The 12,012-nt window shown below is 45.3% G+C and overlaps 1 protein-coding gene and 1 long non-coding RNA gene across 3 annotated transcripts in view; one reads left to right on the forward strand and one right to left on the reverse strand.

Annotated features, from left to right (window-relative positions):
- LOC139988855 (uncharacterized) overlaps positions 1 to 12,012 on the reverse strand; it is a 127,983-nt gene that overhangs the window by 85,770 nt on the left and 30,201 nt on the right. The gene's annotated exons all lie outside the window — the stretch shown is intronic.
- Positions 1 to 12,012, forward strand: part of LOC139988860 (LIM domain only protein 3) — a 69,961-nt gene that overhangs the window by 41,408 nt on the left and 16,541 nt on the right. For both annotated transcript variants that reach the window (XM_072006644.1, XM_072006645.1), the window contains exon 4: positions 495 to 620. In XM_072006644.1, the coding sequence (XP_071862745.1) occupies positions 495 to 620 (126 nt within the window). The remainder of the gene's footprint in view (positions 1 to 494; positions 621 to 12,012) is intronic.

The raw sequence follows: 12,012 nt of genomic DNA on the forward strand, positions 1-12,012 counted from the left end.
CGTTTCATATTTCATTGTGCCGTGGTGCACGGTGACGTCAATAAAGAGCAAAGTGGAAAAGGCGACGTTAAGCACACGTACGGACAAACCTCGACGTGGCGAACGGAAGCAACAAATCGAATTTTACAGATGAGTTTCCCTTATTGAATACATCCACGTCCCATATAAACAGGCGAGGGCAAATAAACCGTGTTGAGATTACAAAGTCCCGAGGGAACACGCGCAGGTGGCGCGTCTGCAAAGAGCGTTCGCTGTCGAACCTCCGTGGTCTTTATTAATAGCCCAATATTTGAAGATGGCATATTCCTCGTGGTCGTAAGCTTATTGCTTCTCCTCAACTAAAAGTCTATCTACCCCAATGCCATGACAACACATTTTGGCCGGTCGAATAGCATAATATCGTGAAAGAAGAAAATAAAGCAGGAAATTATTACAAAACCTTTGTCTCGTTAGGTTTCTTATCATAATAAAGTTTTGTTTTTCGATTTGCGCAGACTCTTTGGACACACTGGTCACTGTGCGGCCTGCAATAAAACCATTCCAGCCTTCGAGATGGTGATGAGGGCGAGAACGAACGTTTATCACTTGGAGTGTTTTGCGTGTCAACAATGTAATTACAGGTGAGGTGCTTGACGATCTCTTAGAACAGCGGTACGCGATACTCGAATGTTTCGAGATATAACACGATCTAAGATAATAATTCGAGCAGAGGAAAATCATACGAAAGAAAAATAGAAACTTTGGAAAAGTGAATTGTGTGGAATCTCGTTATAGAGTTGTTGGAGAACCGGGTATAGTTTTAGGCGTGCTAGCGATATTATGTTATTAAATATAACGGGAGGCTGTGATTAAACATTCACACCCAAGGGTGGTGGGAAAGTCACTGGTTTCTGGGAAGTATTCGTCGTGGCAGCTCATCCGTATAACAATTTAATTCGAGCCAACCCGGCCGTGTGCCTGGGGGCTTGGCAAAACTTCTGCAGCACTTCGCAACACTTCGCTTACTTATTCACAACAACCAAGTTAAGCCCGAAGCTCGTTCGAGTCTGTGTTTAAATCGAAACACCTCGGTGAATCCGGCGGATGAAGATAATCGGCGCAAGAATCGAGAAGCCGTGAGTAACTGTCGTGCTTTCTCGCCGGACTGAACAATAAAGTCAAATTAATTACACCATTCTTATTCACATACTTTCTCCTCTTTATTACCATCGATTTCGCGCAACGAGATATTTATCGTTCAGACGAATCTTCAAAAGTATACTTGGCGATATCGAACAACAGTTTTTAATTTCCGACGAAAACAGCTTTAATTCTCGACAGAAACAGGTGTATCCTCGTTTACGTGAAAATTGAAATTCCTGAAAAATGAATTCGCGTTCTACGTGTAACGAAGAAGTCCGGTGAAATTTCTGTGACGGGCATAATTGACGTGAGGACGGCACGGTAGGGGTGTTGAGACATCTAGCAAGAGAGGAGATCCGACTGGAAAGTCGGGAGAGTTCCGAACTATGCGAGCGACGTGTAGGTGCCTGGAGGTGCACGTCAGATGCAAATCATGCTGACTAATTCCCCGGAAAACTAACGAATCCCGAGGGCGCGCGAGCCAAATATCCGCCGTTCGCGAGAAACGTTCGTTGCGTAACCGCGTTCCGATAATCTGAAATTAGCAAATTAATTAATTTTCCTGCAGGAATTATTCCTGGAATATTCGACGGCAAACGGTATCCCCGAAATTAACGAGCAGCCATCGATCGTGCAAAAGCTTTGAAAATAATAAGAGGGAAGATTAGGTTCGTACTCGTTCGGCCAGGTCGAGAGGTTTAAAGGGTGTTGACGCGGCATTTCGTCCACCTAATGTCAGACTACGGCATTTCTTTGACCTTTCTCCCTACGAATGTTTCCGTCTTCTACTAACGGGCTCCTGTTTCACCGATATCAACGTATCGTGAGTCTCGGTTCGGATACAAACAAGGTACACGTGAGTAGAGAATGTTTGCGCCATCGTCGCCGAGAATTAGTCGAGTGGCTGTTTCTGCTCGAACGAGTTACATGTTCTCTGTTGAATTTAAAATATAATCTACCATTAAAAATAGAATTTTTTACCATGTAAGTGACTCCTATCGCGACCGCGATGCCGAGAATAAAAATGAAAAGAAGAAAAGAAAAATAGGTACGAGGTATGGTGCCGCATGGGCAAAGGTTAGCAGCTCGGCGTGCTCCTACGGTAGCACGTGACTATCGAGCAAAGCCGATTACTGCTTAAAGATACGTCGAAAGTATACTTTCTTTCGTGGTCGAAGGTAACGTGCAACCCTTAAGGCGAACCATTGGTTAGGGGTCGAAGCGGTTGACCGTAGGTAAAGCGGAAACGGATGTGGCCGTTGGGTCACGCGATCTCTACGAGCCGAGCATAAAACACCTGAGTTGTTTAATCATACGCTCCTAAGCTGAGTCGTACATCGTAAACTCGCGGGGGTTGGTCTCCTTCTCCTCTGTTCTCTCACTCGATCGCTCGCTTCCACTCACGTGCTTTCCTCTACCGAGATGTACGGCCGGATAAAAGTACTCCGTTTATCCATTAACAGGTATGTTCCGACGAGTTAACGGTATCAATAAAAGTAACCGATACAATTGTCGTGAAATGTAGGTTTGCCGCGAAACAACTCGATCGTCCCTTCTAACCACTCGAGACTGATAAAGCGCTACTGTATCTTTATATTAATTTAATAAGGATGTTTCTCGATCACTGCATGTTTTTACAACTTACGATATCTTGTCTCGTTAATAGGAACCATTATTACATTATATACGCCGTATATCGAGATAAATGAATTTCTTACGCGAATTACAACGGTAGATAGATAAACGACAATTGGAGCCGTTTAAACGTCGCCAATGGTAGACATAGCTTTTTCGACTTGCGATCCAACCGACGGAACTTCGAGCTCGCCTTTTGTCTATGAAAGCACGGCAGGTATTGTCGAGCGGCTTCTCCCTCGCAAAGCCCATTGTTCGTGCTTATATTGTATTTAGGCATTACGAGTCAGGCTGGTATAATTGTTATTGTTCCGTGGCGCTTATCGAACACGCTGCTCTGCTGCATTCCCACGCGAGTCATCGCCTGGCCTCGTAATTACTCGAAAATCATTAAACTTCCACGGTGTACGAAACGCCTGGCAAGTCATGACGTCCGCCATTAATAGAAACGTTTCCGGATAATCTCTGGCGCATGGTAGAAAACGGCGCGAGAAGTAAACGATAGAAATGATATATCATAATATTTCGTTAGGGCTGTATCTCTTGCAAACGGGTGCTGCCTTATCGTGGGCGCGTGTACGCCAAGAGCGACGAACGTTTCGATGTTCGAGCGAGACGACCGCGAAGCCGCACAATGCAAAGTTAACTCTGCCGTTACGAATTCACGCTCTTTAGGAGGGTTGCAAAGAGAGGCGTAGGTAGGTAGGTAGGTAGATGGTAGGTGGGTAGGAAGGTCGTGCAGAGTGGAAAGAGGCAAGTCGTGTAGAAGGGAGCGGCCATTTTGTTTCCGGTGTCCCGGGAGCACTTCCGGTCACCGTCACGCAGTTCTGCGTCGCGAAGTGCCCTCGAGCTCCTGAGATCTCCTTTCACGATTATATTCAAATTAAATGCGGGAGTCTGACCGGTAATATACTGCCACCAATTTAGCTACAACCCCCCGGAGGGTGGTTCGCCTTACCTCGTTCGCCGACCATCCGACTGTAGTAGCCTGGAAGAATCCCAGGAACCCGCTGTTTCTATCTATCCTACGTTAATCGTCCGTGGCAAAAACGTAACCGCGTCCAATGGGGAAAATCTTTCCGGGTCGCCCCTTTGTGACCACCCCCCGTAAACGATGCCAAAAAAATCTCATAGATCGACGGGGGCATTGGTAACCGTACACCAAAGGCATCGATCGGAAGAGAAATTTCGATAACGGGAAAAACAACACCGGTTGGACTTTTGTGATCGCCAATAAATGCGCGGCAGACAAGGAATTTGCTTCCGGTTTTCGATGCAAAGCTTGCCGTATCGCGTTCAAGCGCCGCTGCATCCGAACAGTGGGGTTTCAGTTGCACCATTTTCAATGGTGATAATCCGACGTACCGAGGGCCTCGTTGCACGAACCGAACCAGCTTTGTCACCGGATAACCTAGACTCGCATTGCCAGCTCCGGTAGCGGCAGCGATAGACCCCCCCCGTCTCACCCCCTTTTACAACCCCTTGTCACTTCTCCTCCTCCTCCTCCACCTCCTCCTACTCTTCCTCCTACTCTTCCTCCTCCTCGTGTTCCACCCCCTTTTGGCAACCCGTTTCATCCCCTTCGCCGAAACTGCCTTCAGCCGAAAGCAGCCCTGTGTAGTTGAACACTACGGACGTGCAATACTCTGCCCCACTCCTACGCTCTCTATCACACACGATACACAAACTCGTGGTAATAGACGTTCCAGCGCGATTATAAATGAAACGCGTGACACGCGGGATCGAATTACTTCAACGATCAACGGATTCTCTGGGAGAACGATGGTCGCGCCGTGGGAAATCCGGAGCTGCGCGCTTCCACCGTAACGAGCTGGTATTTGTTTCCGTGCCATCAAAATGTGTATCATTATTCATGCGTTTCGTTGTTTCGTGGGTCAAAAGAAACGCGAACACAGAGATGGAAAGAAAATTCAGCAGTCAGTCAAAAATGAAGCAATTACGCAGAGGTATAATTTTCTTTCTTGGAAACGTTGTTTGGTCGTACATCAAGTTAAACGGACGATATGGACCACGGTTGATAGGGAACGCCATGATACCGACACGATCGTCCGTCATGACAATTTTACGACTACGCGTGTATACCTTTGTGTAACATGGATGCCACCACGACGCAGCACACGTACACTCAAGCTATGCACGGTAATCGGAGCCAAAAATTCTCTGAGTTTAATTGAACGCGATAACCGATACAAATTGAACATTGCGGTCAAATGGCAACAGGTTCGGTAAAAGGCGCGTGGCTAGAGCAAAGATATCAAATAAAAGATCACGATGATCCGACTGAACGAAGAAAAAAGACAAACCCGAGGAAGACTAACAGTATTTTGGTCCTCAAGCTCGAAGTAAAAAAAAAAGAGAGAAATACGTTATACGAGTGAAATCGATATACACACAACAAGAATTAAAATAGAAATAGAAAAGAACTATTCTTAGAATCCTTACTCTTATCAATTTCTAACTCGAAAATTTCCAAGCTAACTCGAATAATTCCGCTACCGAAGAATTCTTTTAGCAAATAAAATTCGTCAATATCAGCGGTACTCGATAACCGGGAATCTTTATGCGAAACGTTAATCGATCGCGCAGTCCGTGAACGTGGCACATTTCACGCAGCCGGTACGGATTGTTCGCCGGCGGTGCTTTTGGCGCTGACAATACCGCAATGCACAGGTTGGCCTAATAAAACTATGATCGCCGGATAAAACAGTGCAGTGCATGCTGGTAATTAGCGGTATACATAAATCATTGGCAACGTAGCACGTAAATGCATACACACACGCCAACGTGTACCCGCGGCCACACCGTCACCCATTACAAACCCCCGCGCACCCCTTCAACCCCCGACAGTCGAGCAAACGAGAGATCTGTGTGTATGTATAATGGGCTACGCAATGTTGCAAACTTGGCCCGCGTATGCGACGCCACGCTGAATCTTTGCCTTTTGTTAGATACGTGTCGACTTAAATAGAGAAATGAATAATACCTTTGCACGAAGTCGAATAAACGGAAAATTCACATTAGCTTTTTATATGTATCAGAGAATTGCGATATGCAGGATGATATTTACAAGAAGTTTTAGTTTCTCCGATGAAATTCGAACGATTTTTTCATCGATAAAAGCGGATAATACGAAGGACGAAAAAGATTCGTTGTAGGGAAAAATGGACGAGGCAGAGATATTGCTCTTAGCGTCGTAATTAATTCGCAGTTGCTAGCGACGCTTGCGCCCGTATCGGTGTCTAGACGTAAGCCTTGGATTTTTGAAGCGCTCTCATGCAAAGTGATGACTTAATCTCTGGTTTAGGGGCCTTGTTAGAAAATGGACGTAGCTAAGCCTCGCATGGCTTAAACGGGGCATTAAACTCTTCCCGTATAAGGTATACACATGCCCTATATCACTCTGACAAGTTGCGATTAGTTCGCCCCGAGTAATGCGAGCTTACCGCCTTAACGATGCCTCGCGCTTTCTGCTTTTATTTTAATATTTCATCGCACGCATTGTCGCCTGATCGATTTCTGCGTGATTTTAACCGAGGACGGGTGAAACATCGCGCGTATCCCTAACAGGGAAAGTGAACTAATCGAAGATTTTCGTCGAGGACGAACTCGAATAAAAAACAAACGTGCGATTTTGTACAGTTTCCCGACGTTTCGATCAATGGGATTTTTTACTTCCATCGGCCTGGTGTTTTATTTCTCACAAATTTTCGGTGATATTTTAAATATGAAATAGTGGGTGTAGAACGAAAACTGACATTTATATCGTTCTGTTAGAAAAAAAACAAACAAACGGGGGAAAAACAATACGCATAAATTACATTCGCACCAGCTGTCAATTCGGACGGTGATATTAGCGGATCGCGGTGTTCTCCAGCAGCGATAGGCAGCAGATATGGCTGCATGCAAAAGTAGTGAACGATCACCGGGGGCGAGAGCTGCATGCGTGTCGGGGCGTGCGTGCGGTATGAAGCGCGCACGACAGAATAATTAACGAAACATCAAATTCCGTTAAACGCGGGAAATTAATCGAGCAAACACGAAATTAGCTGAGGCGAACGGTAGATACGCGGTTGTACACGCGCAAAGATCCCTGCACACCTATATACGCTTCATATTATATACACACTGGCGGTCACACAGATATGCGCGTATTTGCGTTACGTGGCCGCCGATAAAACGATACCGAAATTGCCGCACCGCGGTGAATGTCGTTATAGAAATTAATGCGATTTCCCTCGGGCTATCTACCCCAGCTTAGATTTACTATAACCATAATCGAAATATAATCGAGTGCATCCGCGATGCCAGACGCGTGAAACGCGACTCTTCGTGTGTACGCGCCGCCTATTCGTTCGTAGTCGTTGCGTTGCGCCTGTTGCGAATCCTGTTACGAAATTCCTTCCGATGCGTCATGCTGTAAACTACCGGAGTGGTTTGCAGCTTATGCGTGCGATAGTAACAGACCAGACGTCCATCGTCCATGCTCGAGCCTCGTGTTTTACAAACATTTGTTTTCATGCAGCGGTGTGCCTGCACGTTTATAAACAACGCGCGGCGTGCCGCGAAATGTAATTCTTTTTCCCCTGTGCATGACTCGGCATGAGCCGAGCCAATTAGGGAAAACTGCGCGTCGACGGTCGCGCTGTAGTACGCCTCTGGACGATATTACCGAAGCGAAACGATACGAAACATGTTCGACTTTGTAATCGGACTCGGTCCTTGGGAAAATAACGGGAAAGCGCGCCGACATTAGCCAACGAACGGTATGGGAAAGTGGAGGGGAGAAAGGCGCGTGTACATGTAGATGGGGTTACGAATCGAGCTGATGTTTGCGTCAGACCCGAATGCTTTGTCGGTTGACAAACTCGACGTGTGCAACGTAATGTTAGACGGCTTGTGTAATCACAGAAACGCGGTCTACCCCTTAATAGGAAACTTCAATTGCAAATTAGTTCGTGGAACTATGCGACGAACGCTTTAATAGCCAGCATGTGATAATATCGGGCGAATTTACGTTTGTCCGCTAAGCAAATTCTTCGAAAAGCGGTGGTGGATGGAAGCGGTGGTGCCGTTGGTGAATCGAATACGAGAGCCAATAAATAATGAGAGCGCGGGAGATCGGCCGCGCTCTCGCGCGTGACCGTCGATAAAATAATAATTACCGGCGACAATGCGCCCGGTACAAATTGCCCGTTAATTTTTGCCGATAAACATTCGTAAGCCCGCGTAGAAGCGAAAACCGTATGCACGCGACGCGTAAATAATGGTGAAAATACGATCACGAAAAGCGCGTGTACCTCTACGTGGACACGTTCGATGTGCGAATGGCACACACTGCGCATATGTGTGTGCGTATATCTGTGCACGACGCGGTCGAACGTGCGGCGCTGGAGGTTAGCCTCGGCGTAAATATCGCTAGACAATAATTTGGGGTGGTTATTAGCGATAATAAAATGCCAATTTATCGAACGATGCCTTTCCCATCAACATCCGCGATTTATAATCCGTATTCTCGATGCTTCGTCACGATCACGCATCGCAACCACCCAATGTCCAGCTATTATTCACAGATGGAAAAAATGTGTTGTACGTTTGCACGCGTTTAGCAGAATCGAAGGTCCAGGAATCGGTGGTTTCGTTTCGTTCTGTACGGATTAAATGTCTGTACGGTTGCTCATTATGGACCGATAAGCCAACAGGGGTGAAACAACACGGCGTCGACTGTCTCGGGCAGGTCACAATGAAACTAAGGCGCAATCCGAAGCCCCGTTTCTCTGTGACACATTGGTTTCTGAGTTACCGAGCGTCTGTGTCAGACACCCCGTATCTAGTGGGCTGCAATGGAGTTAGACGACTCGGTATAATATCACTTGTCACGTCCAACGTCAGTTCGGAAACCTAGACTATTCGGTTGCTATACGGTTGCAATAACACTGCCTATAGCTAAGCGAGCGTATAACTCGCGCCGTCCCCAACAGTCTGTTCGTTTGCTTCGTCTCGACAGTCGTAAAGGAAATAACATTCCTGAAATTTCGATGATACTTCCGAATCTTACTAATTACATGGCGTCTTAATACGAAAGTATTTTTCATCGAATATCGATGCCTTTTACAAACCTTTACGACCGTTTTATAAAATCAAGGTAAATCGACATATCGCTATCGAATCGATAAGAAAAGATCTTTATAGACACGTCACAGAAAGCTAGATTACGATAATAGATGGGCATCCATCGACGCAACTTTCAAGAGAAAGAAGGTGGTGCTGGGAGCAGCTTGCGACACGTAAACCTCATGGGTTCAGGGTCCCGTCCAGTGCATCAATTTCAACTTTACTCGCCGTCTCCCTGTTTTTAGAAGACGCATTTTCTTCCACTTAACTTTCCCGGCGATAAGGGCAAGCTCTACGTCGAGGACCTGGCGGCGACAGGACGAGAGAGAAAGAAGACCAGGGGTTCGCGTGCAAAGTAAAGTTGTTCTTTAGTTCGTTAGGTCGGATCTACCGACAGCCAGGGGAGGCTGCTTTTCCGCTTTACTTATGAGACTCGAAGGTGAAAAGATAACCTAGCAGCATTATTCACCGCTGGAAAGGAGCTGCGGTTGTTACAGCTAGGTTTAAGGATTCGCCGATGGCAACCTGCTGACGTAATACAATTTGATCAGCCCTCGGTCCCCTACGTTTCCCTTGCTTACATCGCTACAGATAGAAGATTACATCGCTGCAAAAACTTCAACAAAAGACAGTAGAACCTTGCTTATTCGCACTTCTTTTATGCGAAGAAATTAATACTCGACTTAAAACGTACTCAGTTACGTGAATGCGTATTCTTACAACGACTGCAAACGTTTACGGAGTATCTATAAGGAATACTATATCTCGGATATTTTATATACTTTTGCGTATCATGTGCATTTTTGCATCCTCAAATTTTCCATTAATGCGTAAGAATCCTCAATATTCCTATAGTGAATATACACGATGGTTTGTTCGCATCGAGAATAAATTCAATTTTAAAGAAGAAACAGCTAAACGTGATAGAGAAGCAACTGGTCCGCTTCAGTTTTCCAAACATTATGTTCCTTTTTATGAAGTAGTATAGGAAGTAGAGGGTGAATAATTTTGTTATTCGTCTTGATCCTGTACAATCTTCTAAAACACTTCTTCGACGATAATGTGACGATAGTAGTCGAACGATCGTCGATATTCCGATTGCACATATATTGTACAGGCACAGAACGTTTTTGTTTCATATAGTTGGCACTGTCATTATGATCTCGTTAAAGAGAAAGTTTTGCACAGCTCATCACAAGGGTAAAAGAGGATGCCCAGGGGCCAGTCTACGGATGGGCTTCTGTTCGAGGGTACAGGATGGATTCGAACTCCCAAGGGTGAAATGGCTCATTCCGACGCACTTATCCGGCGCACGCCGTAGATAACCATAGATTAATGGGGCTTGGAGACTCGAAAGGCGACGGAAAGAGACAAACGAACGAGAGTCGAAGGACGACAGAAGGGAATGAAAGACCAAGGGCAAAAGCGAGTAAAGACATGTGTCACGGAAAAGAGGAAAGAGGAAAACTCGATCTATAAGAGAGGGCGTTATACCTTACTCGGCGTCCTAGCTGATTTATTGTTTATTGAGAAATATGGCCGTTACTTCGCTCCTAAGAATTAACTTAACTCTCTTCTTTCCTCCTTTCATTTCGAACAGTTCAACGAACTTCAATCGGAGAGAACGAAAAAAAAAAGACGCGACGAAATACGAAACGGTTGCCATTACTTTCACCATCGGACGAGAATCGATCAAAGAGAGAATAGCCGAACGATGTTCGCTCGCGAAGTTCGAATCGGGATGAAATTTTCACCAATTATTAGATAATACTGTATTAATGCATCACTATATATAGTCTTTGAAACTCCTGCAGCTTTACGCCAAGTTGATGGACTTTGCTTAATGCAAAGCCGACCCACAGAAAGGATTAGGCTAGCTAAGCCCGCTACCAGAACTCTATCTCTTCCTCTCTTACTGTTTCTCCCCTCTAGGATATTCAGGATATTCAGTTATCAAGAGCTACCGGTCAGAAGGAGGTACTGTTAGAAGTCAAACAAGCTGCCCTAAGCGAGATAAGGCTGTTAGTCAGACCTGTAAGTTACCGGATAAGGAGCTCATCCCGTGTTTTTCAAAAATAAGCGATCGTATTAAGGAAATTAACACGTACGAGTGCCGACAATACTCACGATTGGACATACAGTTTCTCTGTATGATAATAAACCACGGCTTACGCACACATTAACTCGAGCCAAGAAGTTTGCAGCCTGGTTCCTTGCACCTAACTCCGGACAAGATTTGGTAATTAAACCATGGCCTTTGCAACTTTGAATTATGCGTGTTCACGGTCCTACGCAGGAGAACTCCTAAGGGACCAATTTGTTGATTAAACCTTCGAAGCATCTTACCTTCTAATTCCAAGACCCTCTGCTTCTCAGCCACCATAGGTATTTCAGGTGTATGTAAAAAATTTATCTATATTTCCAACTATTTTAGTATGGATTTCATTGAAAAGACACTGTGGGAGAAGACTCGATCAACCTTACAAGACATCTAAATCATCCAACGAGTTTCAGCCACTTAAATCGACTCCATGGATCTCTTTAATTGTGAGCTTAATTTGGGGGTTTACGTTCATAACCCTTGCACGAAGAGGGTCGCATTATTCTCCCGTGGGGTGCAATTTATTAAATCCGTTCCGGAATACGCTCGATTCGTATAATGCGACGCAGATTTCATGCTCGCGCGTATAACAAGACGAGAAAGAACAACAAAAATTAAACAAAACTAAAACAAAAAAGAAAAACTAACGTCACAAAACGGTCGAACGTTTGGCGGAACGTTGGCTTTCATCATACATTTCCGTTACACCGTATCGCTTCGAGTAAATGACTCGCACGGACTGCTTTGAAATTGATTTTAACGACAGAATTAACATCGAAACAATCTACAGTTTTCGATAGAATTACGCGAACGATTTGGATATTTTCCAGCCAAATTACAGGAACGTCAACACCATCGCTGGTATCCCTGTCATCCACAATGCACAACTATGCGTCGAGGGCAATGCCGCTCTCTTTTCGAGTGTAAAATTGAATCAGCGCTTTTTAAACGTCCCGCACGCTTACTTTTACGCGTTTCGTTGGCGCGTTCCTGTACGTTTGATGAAAAACATAAATCGTTCG

This window comes from Bombus fervidus, chromosome 7 (genome assembly GCF_041682495.2).
Source record: "Bombus fervidus isolate BK054 chromosome 7, iyBomFerv1, whole genome shotgun sequence".
Classification (NCBI taxonomy): Eukaryota; Metazoa; Arthropoda; class Insecta; order Hymenoptera; family Apidae; genus Bombus; species Bombus fervidus.